The following is a 22,585-nucleotide window of genomic DNA, read 5'->3' on the forward strand; positions in this document are numbered from 1 at the left end:
TGCAAAAGGTATGAATAAGGTCTGTTACGCTTTAATAAATGTGTAAAAAAAATTGATGTATTTACCTAATTGTAGAACAAGGCTGTGTCGTAACAAAATGTGGAAAAAGTGAAGGGGTCTGAAATCTTTCCGAATGCACTGTAATGGTCTTCAACTGATTATGCAACCTCAAAGCACATATGCACTGCACAAATAAACCTTCCTTTGACAAAATACTAACTTAGTCATTTACTTTATAATTAAAAAAGACCAAAACAGTTTGTTCAACAAAACATAACAAAAAAGTCTTTGAGGGAAACCATTTTAAATCACAGAAATTTTATTTTCAAAAGAATTCCACATCCTCAGGTAAAGAGTTGGAAAAGATAAAGAACCTGGTTGGATGAGGCCAGGGGGCTTTAGTAATACAGCTTCTGCAGAGGGGGCAGTGCTGGCACATTATAATACAGAAGGATCAGAAAAGCCACTACAGCACTGGGGAGAACGACAGAGCTGCTTTCGTCAAAAATCCAGAGCAATAGCATATCTATAGCGCTTTGGCCAGCAGACAGTTTGACAAAAAATAAAAAATAATAAAAATGGATAAACCATGGCACCCAAAAAAGCATTAAAAAAACACAAATCTAGTTGAGGAAGGGGCAGTAGAAGAGCAGCCATCTTGTGAGAAAAGCTGGTACCTCGTCGATGGGGAATTCAAGAGACATCTGAAACAGAGGGATGAATAATGGATGAAAACAGCATGAAGACAGAAATGAGATGACAAGATAATGCATTAGAACTCTGAACAGAGAAATCTATTTTATGTGGCTGTAGGGATTGCTTTGTTTACTCTTCAGAAGCAAAATTGTGTATGGGTAGAATGTGAAGACAAACTCCTGATACTTACAACTAGCAGGCCTTGCGCCGTATCTTCGCATGATCTGGTCTTGTGTGAATTTCACAAAAGATTCGTATTGTTCTGTAACAGAAGATCAAAATGGCTGTTGGATTAGTACAAAACTGTGAAGGTGCAGATTCAAGTACCAGATATATATCAACACATATTGGTGTCCTTTCTACATGTGATGCAAAAAAAAGAATACTTGGTGCTTCAGCCTTCACTAAACATCACCTAAACGGTTGATCATTCCAGTCAGAGCAGATTTATATTCTATAAATATTAGCAGTCTTGGCTAGTAGTGTCTAGTCTATAAATTCATATCTGCCAAGAGCAGCCCTTAATTAAACAAAAACAGCAGGACATTAGATCAAGGCATTAAATGTGTTCTGGGGGAGCAGCAAATAGGCCTCTCCTATTGCACACAGGGTGCCATAACATTTAAGATTTTTCTTAAGACAGAAGGAACAAACTAAAGCCATTTTCACACTATCGTGTTGACCCGAACCACCGCTAGCTGACATTTTTAGCATGGATCCAGCATCTACAGTTGATGCGTAACCATGCCAGCTCAGCTTGTTTCGGCTCGGTTTGGCTAAGTAATGTGAAAAGCCCTTCTGACTGAGGTTTAAGGATGGTGATATGCAATGTGCTGTCTGTACCTGCAAGTTTTGTGTTGAGGATCTGTTCATACTCCTCCCGGATCTTCTCCTCATGGTCTTTGAGCAAGCGCTCGCACAGGTAGCTCACCTGCCTCAGTGTGAACGACGGCTGGTCCTTCCTCGAGGCACCTGGGACACAGTGAGATTTTAAATAGGCTGACATTGCCCAGGTCAGAGTTCACAATGTCCTCTCTAGGAATAGACGGCAAGCAAGAACTCAGGTGTTCAGCCATGGGTGGGCATAGGCCCACCTACTGGGGAGCCAGGACCTGCCAATCAGATTGAGTTTCTACCCACAAGAGGGCTTTATTAGACAGAAATAATCCCCAGTTTCAGCTTTCCAGGTGGCTGGTCTCAAACATGAAAATGGCACGAGCAAAAGGAATTTGTATCATTTTACTTAGTCTGAAAACCATTAGCTCAGGCAAGTCTGATTAGGCTTTTATTTGTATATACACATGGCTCTGGGTTAGCTATACCAGAGCCTCTGCTATAGAAACAAACATGACGGTGTCCGTGGTCGCAACTTCAGCCCAAAAGAAACATAGTAAAAAAACATACCAGAGCTTAATTTTCTTATTTCTTGCGCAGATTCTTGGGACGCTCCTAAGGGGTACAAACAACTTAACCATAATGAGTAAGGAACTATCAAAATATTTAAAATAAACCCTATATTATTATTATAATAAAAAACATTTGTCACAGAAAATAGATGGTTTGCAGAATGAATCAGATGGGAGGTCATTACCTCTAAATAAATGAATATGGACATTAGGTGTGCCGCAGAATTTAATATTCCATCAAGGAGGGTCACATGGCACGAACGAGGCCCCGTTGCCAAAGTCTCGTGACCTTGGAGCTGGATCCAGAAGGCTGAACGATTCATACCCTGGGCTTTTAAGTGTACTTTGACCCATTTCGAATCGAACAAAGCTTTCATAAGCTAAATTCCAGGCAATAGTCTCCGAACTAGGAGAGAACTATAATTACTCAAACGGAGTGGCAGATAATCGCATTCAAGTCGATGGTTTCCCGAGTGATGCAGAGATCTAAGGAGGAGTCACTGCAGATCCTGGGCTCTATCACAACTGGCCGTGATCGGGAGTCCCATAGAGCGGCGCACAATTTGCCCAGCGTCGTTCAAGTTAGGGGAGGGGTTTGCCCGGGGTAGGCAGTCACCGTAAATAAGAATTTGTTCTTAACCGACTTACCTAGTTAAAAGTAAATAAAAAAAACAAAATTAATTCATTGTCTGTGTGTTTGGAGACATCAAAAAGAGGGCACCGACTTGAGCCAATGGTATCTATAAAAACATATACCGACTCCAAGCATCATTATGTAATGTCTGTGGCTGAAATTTTGGGGGTTTGGATTACCGCTGCGTGCTCACACTGAACACCATATGAGTGGTGATGGGGTTTGGCAGTTGTTTTCCCCCCCCCTCTCTCGCAGGGTCTCACCTGGCGGGGAGCTGGGGGCGGTGAGGGTAGAACTGGGGGCATCGGTGGAGCTACAGGCAGCTTCACTCTGGTTGAAGGCCCCCTCCAGCTGCCGTCGCCTCTGGTAGCGGCTGTACTCCTGACGGATGTTCTGGAAGATCTGCTCTGTAGAGGGGACAGAACACAGGGGACACAGTCAAACAGGGCCGTGAACAACCAGCACTCAGGACAAATAATGCTGGGACCACCAATATGAAAATGGTGCCCGTCTAGTTGATTTTAGAAGACAAGCCACAGCCTGCCTTGAAAGCACAAACATAAGAGGTGACCAGTTTATTTTAGATGGTCTTTGATCATAGCAAACCAGCCATGTCAGAAAGCTAGAAACATTCAGCTTCTGAGAATGCCAATGTGTTCCAAAATTGCATGTTGTTGATCACTACAAGCTACAATCATGCTATAGGCCTAGTAGGCGTAGTGTTCAATGAGAGCAGAATGTTTCCCCTCAAGCCTAAATGAAGGCCCACAGCTATGCACACATCCTGTGTGAGCTGCAGTGTTCAGCTGATGTGGTTTTCAAAACAAAACGCACTAACAGGAAGGAGCGCTTTAAAGCTGGGTGAGACTAACATCAGCGACAAACACGCCAGCTGTGTCAACCCCCACAGCACACTTCCTCAAAAAGAATCCACCCCTTCTGAGATCCCGTGACTGGCAAGAAGGGGCAAAGGAGTCAGTTTCAGTTTCACTTCTTCCTTCAAATCTTCCAGGAATTGTGACGAATCCATAGCTGACTAGGAGACAGTCAGGCTTAACAGGTCTTCATGTCTGAGAGGCTAAATAAGCAAAGACAAAAATAGTAGACCGCTTATCTTGTACCAGCATGTCCGGCAATAACACAACAAGAAAACTACTCTTAATATTTGACGCACAGGTCTACTTGGCAGTGGTGCTAAAGCTGGAGACCTTTGTTGACAAGCAGGAGCAACAAGCACAAAGCAGAGTGATTCATTTAAATAGATCTTGGTGACATCTGACTGCAATAGAGGGCAGGAAGGAGCATGAAACAGGGCACCGGCCTGCCATGCTACAGCCTCCTTTCCAGAGAAACTGGGTTGGATTTCATCCTCCAAGGTCTTTGATCACTGCATAGCTGGGCCTCAGCCAGGCTACGTCCCTATGGCACCCTATTCTCCATGTAGGGTTCTGATCAAAAGGTTCTGGTCAAAAGGTAGGGCACTAGGCTATGAAGGGATTAGAGTGCCATTTGGGATGAGGTAATCTAACATAGTAGGCGTAAAGGAAAAACACCACAGTGGAGTTCCCACATCCAGTTTTCAGCAGAAAAGGTAGCTAGGTTGAATTAGCATTAGCCCTGAAAACCAGATGTTGGCAACGCTAAGTCTAGGGACGAGCCTAGAGATCTGGACAGAGCTAGGCCCTACATGTGCTCAAGCAGTGGTGGAACCCACTCTTTTTAGCCTAAGCAGTGAGACTACAACTAAAGCCTTGACTTAACTTCAGGGCCAATTCTAGTATTCAGCAAACAACCCTGGAGGAAGTAGGTAGCCCCTAATCAGTGAAGACTTTTCTTGGCTAGAGTCCATATCCCACTGGAAACCATTTCAAATCAGATCCACTAAGATCTGGCACCTCACTTGCATAGGGTTTTGACTAGGCTAAGAACATTAGCCAACATACAAGACAAAACTAAACCCTATCAACCTGGTGCTAAACTGAAATTTCACAGATTGGGTGTAAAGTTCAAAGATATATTAGGAACGAAAACAAGAAAAAAACATGTTTAGGCTATGCCGTTCCCCTGACCAGTGTTGATAGCCAGAGTGTGACGTAACATCCTTATTCCACCTCAAAGGGCGAAAGGCCCATCTAGGGAGGCCTGCCTCACTTATCTTGGGTTGAGAGAGCAGCAGCCATATCAAGTTAAGAGCAAACATGCATGTCTCTGAGCTGTTCTGAGGGAGAAGCAAGCCAGCATTCTCAATTCATATTTCTTCACCTCCTCAAAATGCATTGTAAGCAGTAGTCTGAGGGGAGAGACATATTGAATATTTGCGTCCAATGCGCTCTGAGGCAAGGAGAGAGCGGAATCTAGGCAAGACAAACTGTAAACCAGCTTTTCTCAGATGCCATTTCGAGAGGGAGGTAGCTAGACATGTGACTGGCCGGCCATGTATTATCAAGCTGGAGGCTTCAAATTTGCAGAGTACACAACCACAAGAAGAGCAGGACAGGAGCAGCAAGGGAGTTGATGAGCTGAAGCCTTCCTGTGTTAACAATGCAGCGAGAATCTGACAAGCAGTGTTTATTTAGCCACTGCTAAACGTTAACTTAATAAAAGCTGTACTTACCCCAGAGACAGGAGTATATGAAAGGGGCTTGCTTCCCCTTTGAACAGTTGTTTGGAGGCATGACTCAAATGTTTCACAATGCTGCATGAACGTACTCGTTGAAAGGCCACTGTGTGAGATTGCACCAATCTATTTGGGGTAGCATTGGCAGACAATGATCTATTAGCTTGAGCATCACATTGTTTATCTAAATAGCTTACCTACAATGAGGCTTAAGCCCAAGTCATAAATCACTCCTTAAAATTAAGTTGTCAAAAGGTTTGGTTCTTTATGTCAGTGCCATGACCGCAAGTCACCGGCATCTCAATTCCTGTAGGCTACATTTTGAAACACTCCATTTGATACAGGGGTGAAAGTAGATTTCATTTCATCCCGGTACGGGACCTCCTGTGTGTGCATTAAATTAAATAATTGAATTAATAGGGAAAATGTCATTCTAATCGGATCTCTGTGGGCCTCGTCGTAAAAGACTTAAAGTTTTGAAATGAATTACCTTTAATGTAACATAAACCAGTCATGATATTTGCATCTGATTGTCAAACAAACCACTTCTTAAAGGGCTCCTTTACTAAGCTATAAGGGTTGCAAAGGGTCATAAACGTTCCGGTAAATTTCCATGGGAAGTTAGGCCCGGGAATTTGGATTAAATTCATCAAAAAAGTTAGCTGGAAGAGATTTCTGTTCTGCGCTCAGCATACACCCCTCCAACCAGACATGCTTTGTCTACTCATTTGCTGGATGCAGAGGTCAAGTGAAGGTCAAGCAAATCATTGAGAAAGCAGACTATTGCAATCTGATGGCTGGTCAAATGTTCGTAGGCAAGGAATAATTAACTACATCTGCATCCCTCAACTAGTATTCTACATGAGCACAGACAAGGGACAGACACACCGGTCTCTACATTGCAGATGAGCTGAAGGCAGTCAATGACCTTGGACCACAGAAGGTATGTGTACTGGTGACAACAATGCTGCAAATGTTAAGGCTGCTTGGTCTACCCTGACATCACAGCCATTGGCTGTAATACTCATGCATTGCATCTTCTCCTCAAGGATATTATGGCACTAAAAACAATGGATACACTCTACAATAGAACCAAGGAAATGGTTAGGTATGTGAAGGGTCATCAAGTTATAGTAGCAATCTACCTCACAAAGCACAAAGTGAGAAGAAAAAAGCACCACATGCTCAGCAACACCCATTGGGGTGGTGTTGTCATGTTTGACAGTCTCCTTGAGGGGAAGAAGTCTCTCCAAGAAATGGTCATATCACAGTCTGCCAATATGGACAGCCCCATCAAGAGGATCCTCCTGAATGATGTATTTTGGGAGAGAGTGGTTAGCAGCCTGAAACCAATAGCAGTAGACCTTACACAGATTGAGGGAGACAATGCCATCCTTTCTGATGTTCAGACTCTGCTTGCAGATGTAAGAGAAGAATTACGTACTGCTTTCACTGCTGCTCTAAGCAGAGGAAACTGCAGTTCTGAAATACATCAAAAAGCGTGAAGACTAAGATTCTGCCTGAATCCCATACACGCAGCAGCGTACATGTTGGACCAAGTATGCTGGCAAGAGCATCCTGCCTGGTGCAGAGCTCAACAAGGCCTATGGTGTCATCACTACAGTTTCTCACCACCTTGGCCTGGATAAGGGCAAGGTTCTTGGCAGTCTAGCGAAACACACTTCCAAGCAAGGGCTTTGGGGTGGAGATGCAATATGGCAGTCGTGCCAACATATCTCATCAACTTTGTGGATCGGAGGCTCTTTCCCAGGTTGCCATTATCATCCTCCAAATACCACCAACATCAGCAGCCTCAGAGCGCTGTCCTTGTTTGAACACACACCAAAGCACTCAGGCTGACCAATACAAGGGTTGAAAAATTGGTGGCCATACAGGCAAATGAGGCTTTTTAAGCCTGACAACAAGCCATTCTCAACAAGGTTGGAAAGTGACAGTGAAGATAAGGCTTCAGAGTCTGATGTTCAAGAGGTGGACATTGAGGTCCAGGGAGAAGACATGGAAGCCTGAGAGGAAGACAGTCTAGAAACACAAGCTTTTATCATTTCACAGATGTTTCTCAAATGTATGTTGAAAACATTTTTGGGAAATGCGATTCAATATTCCCTTTTTGTTTTTCAGGGAAATCATCCCATGTGAAGAGTCAACAATTTAATTAAAGTTCAATTCGTAACTAAATAGTTTTCCCTATTGGAAGGATTTAATAATTTGCAATTATGTCTACTTATAAGGTAAAATGTTTGTCTCCATATATGGTAAATATATCCAATGCAAAAATCATTTAAAATGGTAATAATTTGCATATATTTCCATTAATTCCCATGGAAAGTTTCCATCTTTGAATATTCCCCAAAATGTGCAACCCACACACATTCATCTACTTGCAACATATTTCCAGCATCCAAAAACTGTTGAAAGGAAATAGACACCAGTTAGACAATACACCACCAAGTGTAATGACATTTTGTCGATTGTCATTAGGCCAGAATTCATGCATCCACTGCTGTCCACACACATCGGCCATTCATCTCTGCCTTGGCAAAATGTCAGTATTCTCATCGAACCACATTGCGTTTTTGGAGCAAAAGCTATACCACCCATTTTCAAGTCCATTTGCTAATTTTTCATGCCTGTGACAGTTGGCTAATGACAAATAAGAGTGTAAAAAGCCTAGTTTATTACATTTTGTTTAAATTATTGTGATATGCTGATGATGTTACACAAGTATGGCATACCTCAGCTATTTATTTGGCTGGGACACCATACTGGACCGTTTTACTTTCACCCCTGATTTGATCAAACGCATTAAGTTGACAAGAGACATCCTTTTCCGAACCAGGGTATATCTGCACCTGGGTGTGCTGTGCTGAATGATCTCAGAGCTCCAGGGTAACCTTTTGAGTGACAAGTGAACTCCCTCCCCTACCGCCAGTCACCGCCAACCACCAGAATACCGATCTTGGGGTGTTGCCTAGCAACAATGACCCTGCCACAGCCAGGCCAAAGCAATCAATCACAGACTTCCTGCAAGAGGGAAAAGCCTCAGCTAAAAAGCTCAGGGAGAGAACAAACAAAAACAGTGTACAAGGCAAGAGATAGGCCAGATAAGTTGTACGTGGGGACGACGGGTGGCGGTGAAGAGGAAAAACAGTCCGTCTGACTCATTTCACCCTCCATTGCTGAAGTATAGTGGGGGGACTTACGGACTCCAAAGCCGCCAGGAAGAAGGCTGTATTGTGAGTCAGGCCAAGTTGATGTAGCAAAGACCCTCTTAAAGTATAGACATAATTGGTTGCTACTAGAGCATGACTATGGGTGGCAACTGGCCACAGGGCTTACCAACTGAAGTTAAGGTATAATGAATTGAAGGAAAATTCTGGCGAGAAGTACTAGGCTAACGCTGTGTTGAACATTAGCACAAAAGTAGGTCAGGTTGCAGTATTCTTCAAAAACAAGGCAGAATAATTTATTGCCCATTAAAGTAAGAACCTGGAAGGTAATCTTAAGAAAATCTGCACGTAGATCCAAATCAACTAAGTTACCCACTGAAGACATCTGAGCTGATTCCATCTGTCATGACAATACAGCACATGTATTACAAGTAGGGATGTGAACATGTTCAGTCTGTTTGTAGAATATTCTAGCCTATTCATTGATGATAGGCCCTACTTTACTGAAGTTGCGAGCCAAGAAATGCAAGATATAGCGTTCCAATGCGAGATGCAGCTTTTGAGTGCCAATAGATGGGCCTAGTGCACAGTTCTGACTGGCTGCCTAGTGACCGACCTGCCTATACTATGTCCCTCGATAGGAAAGAGTTGTGTGTTCTCAGAAGTACGGCAACTAAATCAGTCCCCTCCATTCCAAAAACACTGAATCTTAGGAGTCGATTCCAAATCTTGACACAGAAATGGGAGTCGACTTACTGGACGGGGACAATAGTCATCCATCTATGGAGAAACAAATTCAATTATACGCTTTAGAATATACAAATCTGGTTCTCATAAAAATGGTTTGATCTTTCCTCTATACAAAAATAAAATATTTTGAGTTCGGTGACAAACCATACAAGTTACTGGCCAGACATCTTTGAAATACAGAATGACAATGATTCAAAGTGTAACTAGGGAAATTACGCTCTTCTCCCAAGGACATCAATGACAGATTCCCATCTAAAGCTGATATTAACCCTTTAATCATGCACAACTTTTTGGAATACTTAATCTCCCTGCCCTGAACCAGGAAGATTCTAACTTCCAGAATAAGAAAATCTGAGAAACAATTAAATATCTAAAGAGTGATAAGACCCCGGGCCCAGGTGGATTCTATAAAATATTCAACAACATTCTCTCCCTACCTGCACAAACTGATTGTTCAGGCCAAAGACGACAGAGCTCTCCCACCTACTTTGAATTAGGCAGTTGTTACAGTTATACATGAAAGGGAAAGCTCTGGAAGTAGGGTCATACAGTCCAATACAGACCAGAAGATCTTTGCAAAAACTCTGTCTAAAATGCTTAGCACTTTAGTGGGCAAATTGGTCCAGTCGGACCAGACCGGCATTATGCCAACAGAAACTCATTCCTCAATCTCAGGCGCCTCTTCAACATTGTATTTCTCAGGTTACCCAACGATGACCTTGCCGTTAAATCTCGATGCTGACAAAGCCTTAGACCAAGTAGAGTGGTTCTACAGAAATGTAATATTGGAGACGGGTTCATAAAATGGGTCCAGCATCTACAGTGGGGCAAAAAAGTATTTAGTCAGCCACCAATTGTGCAAGTTCTCCCACTTAAAAAGATGACGCCTGTAATTTTCATCATAGGTACAGTTCAACTATGACAGACAAAATGAGGGGGGAAAAAAATCCAGAAAATCTAATTGTAGGATTTAATGAATTTATTTGAAAATTATGGTGGAAAATAAGTATTTGATCACCTACAAACAAGCAAGATTTCTGGCTCTCACAAACCTGTAACTTCTTAAGAGGCTCCTCTGTCCTCCACTCGTTACCTGTATTAAATGGCACCTGTCCACAAACTCAAACAGTCACACTCCAAACTCCACTATGGCCAAGACCAAAGAGCTATCAAAGGACACCAGAAACAAAATTGTAGACCTGCACCAGGCTGGGAAGACAATCTGCAATAGATAAGCAGCTTGGTTTGAAGAAATCAACTGTGGGAGCAATTATTAGGAAATGGAAGACATACAAGACCACTGATAATCTCCCTCGATCTGGGGCTCCACGCAAGATCTCACCCCGTGGGGTCAAAATGATCCCAAGAACGGTGAGCAAAAATCCCAGAACCACACGGGGGGACCTAGTGAATGACCTGCAGAGAGCTGGGACCAAAGTAACAAAGCCTACCATCAGTAACACACTACGCCGCCAGGGAATCACATCCTGCAGTGCCAAACGTGTCCCCCTGCTTAAGCCAGTACATGTAAAGGCCCGTCTGAAGTTTGCTAGAGAGCATTTGGATGATCCAGAAGATTGGGAGAATGTCATATGGTCAGATGAAACCAAAATATTACTTTTTTGGTAAAAACTCAACTTGTCGTGTTTGGAGGACAAAGAATGCTGAGTTGCATCCAAAGAACACCATACCTACTGTGAAGCATGGGGGTGGAAACATCATGCTTTGCGGCTGTTTTTCTTCAAAGGGACCAGGACGACTGATCCGTGTAAAGGAAAGAATGAATGGGGCCATGTATCGTAAGATTTTGAGTGAAAACCTCCTTCCATCAGCAAGGGCATTGAAGATGAAACATGGCTGGGTCTTTCAGCATGACAATGATCCCAAACACACTGCCCGGGAAACGAAGGAGTGGCTTCGTAAGAAGCGTTTCAAGGTCCTGGAGTGGCCTAGCCAGTCTCCAGATCTCAACCCCATAGAAAATCTTTGGAGGGAGTTGAAAGTCTTTGTTGCCCAGCAACAGCCCCAAAACATCACTGCTCTAGAGGAGATCTTCATGGAGGAATGGGCCAAAATATCAGCAACAGTGTGTGAAAACTTACAGAAAACATTTGACCTCTGTCATTGCCAACAAAGGGCATATAAAAAAAGTATTGAGATAAACTTTTGTTTTTGACCAAATACTTATTTTCCACCATAATTTGCAAATAAATTCATTTAAAAAATCCTACAATGTGATTTTCTGGATTTTTTCCCCCTCATTTTGTCTGTCATAGTTGAAGTGTACCTATGATGAAAATTACCGGCGTCATCTTTTTAAGTGGGAGAACTTCCACAGTTGGTGGCTGACTAAATACTTTTTTGCCCCACTGTATATACATACCCATGTGCAGGAATACCCACTAACCAATCAGTCGCCCCAATTTAACCTTTAGAGGAACAAGGCAGGGTTGTGCACTGAAAATATTTCCTATCTAGGAATTGTACTTACCAAAACACACTATTTGAAGATAAATTTCCCCCCCTCTGATGAAAAAACTCAAGGCCAATATACACATTAGAGAACTCCCAATTTCACTGCTCAGAAGAATGAATGCCCTCAATATAGTCTTCCTCCGGCAAATGCTTTACCCATTCCAGAACATCCCAGTATTGATATCTAAGTGATTTCATAAATAACGAGACTCAACTATAGAAAAACTTTTTTTTAAAAGAGGATAGGTAAAAAAGAAAAACCTTTGTAAGTCTAAGATGGGAGGACTGGCTCTCCCAAATTGTATATTTTACTATTGGGTCGCAAACCTCCGTGCTGTTACGTTGTGGCTGCTCGCTTAGTATGGAGCCAGACAATTGCCACCCCTTCTTTATTGGTGGTGTGATCATGTCCCATCAATTTGGAGATGTCACTTTATAGTAATAATCATATTATACATAGCACAGTCCATACCTGGAATCAAATTAAAACCTGTTGCGACTCTAGGGGCAGTATTTTCATTTTTGGATAAAAAACGTTCCCGTTTTAAACAAGATATTTTGTCACGACAAGATGCTCGACTATGCATATAATTGACAGCTTTGGATAGAAAACACTGACGTTTCCAAAACGGCAAAGATATTGTCTGTGAGTGCAACAGAACTGATGTTGCAGGCGAAACCCAGATAAAAATCCAATCAGGAAGTGCCGCATTTTTTGAAACCGCTTCATGCCAATGTCTCCTTATATGGCTGTGAATGGGCTACTAATGAGCTTACGCTTTCTACGTATTCCCCAAGGTGTCTACAGCATTGTGACGTCTTTTTACGCATTTATGTTGAAGGATAGCCGTAAGGGACCACATTGAGCAAGTGGTCACATGATGGCTCCTGCAGAAAATCTTGCGTAAAGTAGCCATTTTTCCATACGCTTGTTATGAGAAACCAATTGTCCCGGTGGATATTTTAATCGAATAGATGTGTGAAAAACACCTTGAGGATTGATTCTAAACAACGTTTGCCATGTTTGTCGATATTATGGAGCCAATTTGGAAAAAAAAGTTTGGCGTTGTAGTGACTGCATTTTCTGGTCGATTTCTCAGCCAAACGTGATAAACAAACGGCGCTATTTCGCCTACAAAAATAATATTTTGGGGAAAAATGAACATTTGCTATCTAACTGGGAGTCTAGGTGAAAACATCCGAAGTTCTTCAAAGGTAAATGATTTAATTTGATTGCTTTTCTTATTTTCGTGAAAATGTTGCCTGCTGGTAGCAGAGCCTAGCATAGCATTATGCCATGATAAACTCACACAAATGCTTGTCTAGCGTTGGCTGTAAAGCAAATTTTGAAAATCTGAGATGACAGTGTGATTAACAAAAGGCTAAGCTGTCTCTCAATATATTTCATTTGTGATTTTCATGAATAGGAAGATTTATGTCCGTCGTTATGCTAATTAGTTTGAGGCTATGATTACGCTCCAGGATCCGGGTTTGAGAGTCACAAGAAGTTAAGGGCGTATGTGGCCCGCAACCTGGTTCAATACTGCCCGCAGAATCATGCTCAGAGCAAAGAATATGCAATAGTAAAGTTTTGAAAAACATATTTGTTATTAAAGTCCAATGAATACTCACCTTTGTGTAATGATTTAACTCCCACCGCTTGTGGGACATTTATTTTGAAGGCACGTATAATTAACTGCAGGAGGACAGACAAATTTCTAGCTAGCTACTATTTGTTTCAAAGAAAATTAGACAATGAATACAGGGTGTTCCAGCAAGAGTGGACATTGAAATATTTATTTATTGAGATAGTGATCTTTGCACAGCTTTCACTGTCTTGAAAGACTACAACTTGTCCCGAGACGTTCAGACGAAGCATGCAGAGAAATATAGGAATGTCTGAGCAGAGGGCAAGTGCGTCGAAAGACCTGCTTTCAGTTGCAAAAGCAGCAATGACTTTTCACAAAACTGCATTCAGCAAAACGACAGAATTGCGAGAGCTAGCTATGTACTGTCCCACAACTAATTGCTAAACATCGCAAGCCATTCGCCGAGGGTGAATTCATTCAAGGTTGTTTAATTGACTGCAGCAATACTTTGCCCTGACGAGCGGTTTGAAAATGTTCCCGTCAAGACGGCGCAGTTGTTGATATTCTTACGAGGCATAACCCCAGACTTGGAAATTACAGAGGAGCTTGCTTCAGTGCAGTCAATGAAGAGCACAACCACAGGGAAAGATTTATTGGAAGGGTTTAATAAGTGTGTTGCAAAGCTGGGACTGAGTATTGAAAAGTTATGCAGTGTGACTACTGATGGGTGCCCAAATTTGACGGGGGAAAAAAACATTGGCCCTTTGGAAAGGAACCAAGATCAAGAAGCTGAGCTGAACCCAGATGAGAAAATGATTTTCCTGCATTGCATTATTCATCAGGAGGTGCTCTGTAAATGTGTTCTGAAAAATGACCCATGGTGTGGATAGCCACAAAAGTGTTAAACATCATAAGCTCACAATCTTTGAGCCACAGGTAGTTTGTCTCACTGTTCGAAGAAAGAGTCGGGTCATGCAGATCTCTACCACACAAACGCGAAACGGCTGAGTTTGGGAAAGGTGCTTAAAAGGGTGTGGGACCTGAAGTCAGATTTCTGAGTTTCTGCAAATGTAAGAAAAATGTGGATTTCCCTCAACAGCAAGATAAATAATGGTTGGCTGATTTTGCCTTCACTGTGGACATCATGGAACTCATGAATGAATTGAATTCCAAACTACAAGGGAAAGGTATTTTTGCACTTCAGATGTACAGCCTTGTCAAAGCCTTCAGGGGAAGAATTACTCCTCCTGATGCTCCAAGTAGAAGCCAACAATTTCACCCACCTTCGACACTAACTAGTCTGTTCCCTATCAGATGACCAGCGGGAGAAGTACACATTGCTGCCTCGTGCTTTGAACGGTGAGTTCATCATTGAGGCTTTCAAAGTGTTGGAAAATGACATGCTGTTGGTTTCCTCTTTGACCTTCAACGTGGACAACGCTCCCACTGACCTGCAACTTGAGCTTATCGATTTTCAGTCTGATGCAGAGATTGGAGAACTATCCAAAACAATAGCACTGACGGGGTTCAATACATCTCTCAAACAAAAAACTTCCCAAAGATTAGGAGTCATGCTCAGAGTAATGTTTGTACTATTTGGGCCAATCTATATATGTGAAAAGACATTTTCAGTGACGAAATGACAAGTCAAGGCACAGATCTCCTACCGACTCAGCAATCCTGCGCATAGCGACATCAGAAAATATACCTGACTTCACTGCTCTAGTCAATGCTCAGAGACTTCACTCCTGTGACGTTAAGCTCTGTGTTTTTGTGCATACCCGTTCACAAGAGTTCTGTCCGTGGTGCCGAATGCAGTGTACTTTTCCCTCTATAGTTCATCGCATGTTAAGTAAAATAAGTAGCATATCTGGGCGTGATTTATAGTAGATATATCTGCCAGCCATACACATGTATATAATGTCTCTGGCCCTCAATTGCAAAAATATATTCTAATGTGGCCTCCATGGAAAATAATTGCCCAGGCCTGCCTTAGGAATGATATGGGTCTGCTACCTATAGTGAGGAATCCCTTCTTTGCCTCCTCTAACCTTGATAACAACTTGAGCGATGGGGAGAGCTAGGGATCAATACCATAAGGGATCTATATATAGAAGAGACCTTTGCCTCCTTTCATTTGCTCAGGGAAACCTATAATCTTCCCAGAAGTAACTTATTCAGATACCTACAGATTAGAGACCAAGTTCTAGAACATCTTCCTACATCTGGAAAGGTCCCACTTCAGGCAAACTGATCTCTCGTCTATATGACGCTTTCAAACTGTTAGCGCACCCTCTACAGATGCCATTAAGGCAAAATGGGAGGAAGAGCTAGGCACTGACATTTCTGTAACAGACTGGGAAGTTATCTTGGGAGTATAACCACACATCCTAAATTAACTCCAGACATCCAAGATCTTACAGATTACACTTCCAAAAATTAGAGGTGCATAGGATATAGGGGGATGTATGATAAATGTCATGCTGTGGAAGGTACACTACTCCACTGCTTTGCACTATGCTCTAACCTGCATGATTATTGGTGTGGAATTTTTGGGATTCTCTGAAGTTCTGGAGACTGACTGACCAGATCTACTGCTGATCATCCTGGGAGTCTCAGAGACCCTACACAGATTAACCAAGCCCCAACAGATTGGTCTCATTTTGGGAAAAAAATTATTTTTTTTGGGAAAAAGGAGGAAGTTCCCTCTACCAAATTATGGCTCAGTGATTTGGCAAACACTTAGGAAAACATGATATATTTTGAGCAATGATTAACCCAAATTTGAGCAAATCTGGCAACCTCGCCACTCTTATTTGGACCAATCCGGGTTGTGAAATTGTACATGTCAATGCACTCTCACCTGTGATCTTTCCATCTACCCTGGGGCAACATGTGCTTGCCCCATTATCCTAGCAATAGGGGGGAGGGGGTGTCCTTGTTCAGATTTTTTATTTTACCTAGAACTCTGGGTCTTTTTATATCCGTCTGCTCTTTTATGTTTGTATAAGAATTTCACATTTGTCTTCGCTACAAACTACCTATACACCATTGTTGTGTCTTCAATAAAAAAATATTTGAGCAAAGAAATGGGAGTCGACATGGAAAGACTCAAGGAATTCTCTCCACTACATCATAGTCGCTAACTTTGTAAAAAAAATTGCAGAGAAAGGCCAGCGACAGCAGCGAAGTACTGTATGGCAGGCAATACTTTGAAAAATTAAATGAGAAGGAAATGCACCATGAGACTCAAACCGTTGCTGACCGTGACATTGTGAATTTGCGTGGAATTTTAAAATAAAATGTTTAAAATGCATTTTATCAGTTAACATCTCACATCCCTAACTAAAATCACAAGCTATTTGTGCAGCAGGGATACTGACATATGTAAGGCGGGCAAAACTAAATATGCTGTTTTCTAATTCTTGCAAAAACATTTCAGGTGAACTCTATATTTATTCATTAGATGGTTCTCCCATCGATCAGGTTCCCGCATATAAATATCTGGACATTTGGATGGACAAAGACTAAAATGTTTAAAAAAACATGGATGAGCTAGTTAAAATTCCAAGATTTAAAGTAATCTTTTTCAATAGATCTTGGCTCTCCCTAAATAGAAAGCAGATTGTACAGTCAACATCCCTGCCAGTTCTGGACTATGGTGACACCAGATTGCAGCAGCAGACACTAAACGTAAACCTTTGGATGCCTTCTACCATAGCACCCTCCACTTTATCACAGGTGACAGTTTTAAATTACACACCAATGCATCCTGAATGAAAAAGGTTGACTGGTCTTCATTAAAGTCTCGTAGATCAGTTCATAATTATACCAATCAAGTGGGCTGAAGGGGGAGGAGAACCTGTCCATGTGCCCTGGGATCGACACAAAGGAAACCTGATTGGCTTGTGGGGGGGGCTGAACAGAAACTGAATTCACTGGAAAACCCACAGCGGAGGAGCTAGCTTGCAAAGAGCTACAGTGTGGCCTCTCGCAGGGTCAAGGTGAGCATAAGAACAGGTATCTGGGCCCAATGTCTGCAGACACACCAACATCTTACATTCCTTTCCCCTCTGCAGCTGATATGCAGTATGGAATTCAGCAAGCGAAGTGGATACTGAGTAAAATGCCAGTGTGCATGAAGCTGGAGGATAGCTGGCCTGTACATACAAAAAACATTCAAGTGGTGAAAGAAAACACAGCAAATCAAGGGAAAGAGGCTAAGGCGATTGTGTGATAAGGGTAAACAGCCGCAAGACAAATCCATTGCACACAGGAAGGCAGACAAGACACCTCTTCCGCCATCTGCCCGTTACACAAGCTTCTTCAGCTGTTGAAACCTGCATGCGTGTGAACCTGCCAAAACCCTTTTCTGATTTTCTGCTTTTTGGGTCAAAAGTGCCATCAGCCTTAGCTTGTGATGGATAAGAGTTTTCTGGATCAAAAGGTGGCTTAGGTGGGGGATGTGGTGGGTCCGTTGGCACAGCCGAATCAGATTTTTAGAGACCCCTCTTGACAGTGTTGCATTTAAGACAATTTCTTGCAATTCCACGAAAGCTCATTTCATGGCATTCGAAAACATTTTGTAAAGGAGCGGAGAAGTTGTTTTTTTCAGTTTAAACCAAATTTCCTATGATTCTACACATTCTGCTATGGAGTCGAGAGAAAATATCTTTTTTAAAGCTAACTTCCTGCATTTTGCCATGGTCAATGCAGTTTTATTTTGCTCAAACACAATACAATGAATAAATGTATTGTTATGGAATTTACAATCCACTGTCTAGCTTTATTTCAATGATTGTAGATATCTATCATCTTTTGAACATGCTTTATATCTGGTTTCAGTTTAATTTTACACAAAAAGCGTTAATCCCCATCCAGAAAATGAATACACCCTGTTTGGACATAGGCTTCCCGAAAAGACACTTAGGCAGCCCGCCCAATGATTTCAATGGCAGATAAACCCTGGATACACAGATGTCCCCTTACAAAAAAGAGAAAAAAAATGTAGCTATGAAACAAGTCATTGTACAAACAAAACAGGCTCAGGACTAGTCTACATGACAGTTGCACAATCTGGTTTGGTACGATGGACTACACAGGACCAGGTCAACTGCCTTTGTCCAGAACTGGGTCGCCAGTCACAGTTCCCCTTTCACGTCCACTATCATAGCCTATGTGGGAACCCACAGTTCAGGCCAAGCACAAATATCTCAAGGACAGATGACAAATTCAAAGCTACTCCCTAATATCCACTCACCTTTTTTGATATCATTGTCATTTTGGAGTAACATCGTTAGAGAACAAAAGTGCTTGGGGAATGTTAGGTATTCACTCTGAGGGCATTCATTTAGATACAGTAGAGCAGAGCACAAACCCCTTTCAAAGGTCGATGGGCGCCATGAAGAAAAGTAAAACCAGACCATAGGTGGGACGCTGGGAGCCATGGGAATTCAGTGTCACAGAATATTCTGAGGACAGGAATTTTAGACAAATACAGGGATGCAAACTGGTGAGGTCCCAGAAAGGGGATTTCAGAGTGGAGTTGTGACAATAACAACATTGTACTAATGATGTGATACCGGTCCAAGTATCACAATACCAAGTAGTATCATGATACCACAGGGTTTGTGCCCCTCCCATCACGATACCAACAAGTATCATGATACCATTTGGTTCGCGAACCTCCAGGATGCCTGTTCCAGTTCTATACATTCGGCACATGTGATGCACAAAAACCTGTCCCTGACATTCACATCTCTACTCAATCCAACACATCGAATGCTATTCATCCCTTTTTCCCCTGTGCCTCCCAAATTTCTGTATAGCCACGGTATGTTGTTAGCTAGCTAGCCAGGTAACATGACAATACAAGACAGTTTGTCGCAGGATAAGGTAACTTCGGTAATATGGGGCATAACTTCAGCGGTTTTCAGTGACGTAAAGGCACAAGCATGACGGTCACTGTGGTCCGCTTTTCGTCTATGGCAGTGACACTGAGGCTGCGTGGGAGCGAAGTCAGACTGGCCTGCATGTCAAGGGCAAAATGAAAAGATGTGATGCGAGCTGCAGCAATATTAAACAAATGTAACAGAAAATAAAGCACTGCCTGCACACCCCAGCTAAATAACAGATGAAGAAAAGCAGCTGAGTAGACTAATGGCTGGTTCGGGGATGCGGCTGGCTGCTCACAGCTGCCACACGTGATATTGGATGAAAGACTCATTCTGATATGACATATCTGGCATCACTCTAAACTCTGATATTCTAGTTATAGGACACCCCGAGATGCATTCTGTGCGCAGACATTGAGAGATAAACAGATCTTCCCCCGGTGTGATCACTACTTTATACCTCTTATAGCGAAATGGGTCTGAGTCTGCAAACGTGGTCAAACCCAACCTTACAGATCTACACGATTCACATTGATCTCAAAATAGGTCATATATCTGGAGGAGAAATAAAAACACCTGTTTAGGCGAGTTGCTGGCTAGCGGAGTAGAAAAGGAGAGCTGCACACTGGAAGCTCAGACGCCATGACTATAACCAACATTTCAACAGACAAGCTGTCTTCATCAGGGTATAATGACAAATATCAAAATAGTTAATACATTTACATCCCTGTAAATATGTAAAAAGGTGCAACCACTAACTGCCTTGGTTAGGTGCTGAAGGAAAAGCAGTCAATTTAGAAAATAAATAATTTAAAAACAGATCGGCCAGACAAAGACAAACCAGGAGGTTAACCAGTTCAACAGCGGAGGCATTCACATCAAGACGCAGGCCTGGGTAATGATAAGGGTGTCAGAGCCTCAAAAACAAAATGACCAGGAGTGCCCAGTCCATACAAACTCTGGCCCAGGAGGCAGTCCATCATACATCTTTAGTCGGGGCGACAGGGTAGCCTAGTGGTTAGAGCATTGGACTGGTAACCGGAAGGTTGCAAGTTCAAACCCCCGAGCTGTCGTTCTGCCCCTGAACAGGTAGTTAACCCACTGTTCCTAGGCCGTCATTGAAAATAAGAATTTGTTCTTAACTGACTTGCCTAGTTAAATAAAGGTAAAAATTCGATTTGAGTCATTGAAATGTGACAGGAGCTGCCAGTCCATTGAACTGCAGCAGGGTTGAATTTAAAAGGATTTACTGTGGTGCACCAAACTAAAAAAAAAATCTGCATGAAATTAACAAGGGGTTCAAAAAAGAGAAAGATCAGCCCCCACCCAACATTGTAATCCTCCAGTTAAAATATTATACACAAATCTTTAAGAAATAACATCAAATTGTGCCAAGTGGGAGCAGGATTTTAATTATAGTTTGGACAGCTGTGAAGATTAGATGCTGTCAAATAGCTCGCCTCTACTCCGGTGACGGCAAATTCAATGAGCTTTGTTGGATTGCAGTCGAGATATCCAGGTAATTATCTTGCCAAACCTGCAGTCCCCCACACTCGCTCAACTCACAGGGGATAGATAACATTTTCAAGCGGGTGGGAGCATAAAACGTTAGAACAATGAACTCTCAGCCCAGGGAAAACAGAGAAGGTATAACAAATTTCAAAAACTACCCCCACACTTACTAAACAAGAAATCTTGGACGTTTCAATGCAGCGTTCTACTATATAAAAGTAAGTCTGCTCATGGAATAAAGTGGGTTAGATGTACAGCACTAAGTACCTAGCTAGGCAAACTCAACTGGTCATTGCTAACTTCGCATGTTTTAATTTAGTCACACGAGACCAATCATGGATTGTAGACCATGCAAAGAAAGCATTACGTTAGCTAGCTGGGTTAGGGTTGTTATGCAGCTAGCCAGGTTAGCCATCTTCGCAAGCTGACGCCGAAACATGCATTTTTTTTGCTTTGTGTCATAGATAACGGCGCTAGCTAGCTAACATGCCAGGCAATTAAAATAAACTAATATATTAGTCAACGGCTAACTAGTTAGCCCGCTATAATGGTATGTTAGCTATCTGACTGCGTTTAATTACCGAGCAAATGGTAGGCTAGTTACTGTAGGAACCTAACCAGCTAAGTTAACGTTGGCTAACATTAGCTTCTTATAAACCAACCCCCATTCTCGCGAAACACCCATTCCACTCCACCCTAACCCCCTCCCCCATGTCATTCCTTTGAAATACAGCTAAATCTAACTTTTGGCCATTTCTTACCTGGGGTTAGCCTGTGTTCTCCTCCCATAGTCGGGGGAGACATCGAGTGCGATGGGCAGTCAACTGGCGGACGGAGGTTGCACCTTTGAGGGGACGGGGTGCTTGGAGCCCCCGGTAGTGCATTGCACCTTCTACGCTTAGGAGACTGAGGACTGAGTAGGGCCTCAAACTCCATCGAGCGCTTTAACGTAGCTCCACACGCCATGGTGCCTAAGCAAAATAGACAACAAAGATGTACAGTAGATAAATATCTTCTAAAAATGCTGTAGCCGACTTTCTCTTTCCGTTCCCCTCTATCCACAACAACGGTTTGCCGAAACAGTAAACGAGCCAACTGCGGTGCCTATCGACTGAATTTCCAAAACGTCACAATGGACGGCCGTACCATTCTACAAAAAGAGGGTGAATTTAGATTTAGGAAAATAAATGATTCACGTATAATGCATCGTATATAGAGCAAAATTGTGATATGTAGATTTTATTTGACATTTTATCATTTCAGCATACATGTGTGGTAAATTTGGTCAACAATGTACAACTTTACACGTTTATTGTTGTCATCCACCCCTTTTCTTTTATATGACGACTGTTTTTAGTTTAACTCAAATTGAGGTTCACGTGAGCATTCGATTGTTTTCTAATCGGGTGACGAGGGTACATTCTCTGCTCCTTTTAACAGGTAGGCCACAGTCAGTATCTGTTGTCTATCATGTTCTTTATAAATACTAAATCAAAACACTGTATTCCCTCTTCACATACATCAATGAAAACCAAAGGCATTTCAAATGTCCTTTCACTTCCCATCAATGATGTCTTTATAAATGACGGTTGAGCAACTCAAGCAAGAGCACCAGATCTGTTGGTTCTCTTTCCAACTACATTGTTTATTGCCAAGCCCAACATGACAATGAGTGATAGTAGGCATGAATCATGATAGCAAAAACAGACTGGCATTCAGGCTAGCTCTAGATGCTCGATTTAATTAGTTCTTGTTACTTTGCAATCTCACCTCCCCTCTTGCTTTTTGCCTTCATATTATTTCATCCATGTGTTTTCGATATTG

General features: G+C 42.3%; 1 protein-coding gene across 3 annotated transcripts; it reads right to left on the reverse strand.

Annotated features, from left to right (window-relative positions):
- Positions 1-301: 301 nt before the first annotated feature.
- Positions 302-21,878, reverse strand: LOC112223060 (akirin-1). 3 transcript variants are annotated; one of them, XM_024386010.2, is made up of 6 exons: positions 21,523-21,878; positions 3,000-3,143; positions 2,101-2,145; positions 1,540-1,668; positions 887-958; positions 302-704 (listed from the first exon to the last, which is right to left on the reverse strand). In XM_024386010.2, exons 1-6 carry the CDS (start codon positions 21,725-21,727, stop codon positions 694-696), a joined length of 606 nt encoding a protein of 201 aa, XP_024241778.1. In that variant the 5' UTR covers positions 21,728-21,878; the 3' UTR covers positions 302-693. The 3 variants fall into 3 exon arrangements, with proteins under 3 accessions (XP_024241778.1, XP_024241780.1, XP_024241779.1); XM_024386012.2 differs by lacking the exon at positions 21,523-21,878 and adding an exon at positions 5,351-6,568; XM_024386011.2 differs by lacking the exon at positions 2,101-2,145 and having other exon boundaries at positions 21,523-21,874.
- Between the last annotated feature and the right edge of the window lie 707 nt (positions 21,879-22,585).

The sequence above is a fragment of the Oncorhynchus tshawytscha genome, linkage group LG23 (genome assembly GCF_018296145.1).
Source record: "Oncorhynchus tshawytscha isolate Ot180627B linkage group LG23, Otsh_v2.0, whole genome shotgun sequence".
Classification (NCBI taxonomy): domain Eukaryota; kingdom Metazoa; phylum Chordata; class Actinopteri; order Salmoniformes; family Salmonidae; genus Oncorhynchus; species Oncorhynchus tshawytscha.

Bases quoted from the DNA above. Each gene is read 5' to 3' on its own strand.
- LOC112223060 (XM_024386010.2), bottom strand. From the start codon at position 21,727: ATGGCGTGTGGAGCTACGTTAAAGCGCTCGATGGAGTTTGAGGCCCTA. The intron at 3,144-21,522 runs GTAAGAAATGGC...TCCCCTCTACAG, and splicing joins AGAACACAGGCTAACCCCAG to AGCAGATCTTCCAGAACATC. The intron at 2,146-2,999 runs GTGAGACCCTGC...TGTACCCCTTAG, and splicing joins CGCCCCCAGCTCCCCGCCAG to GAGCGTCCCAAGAATCTGCG.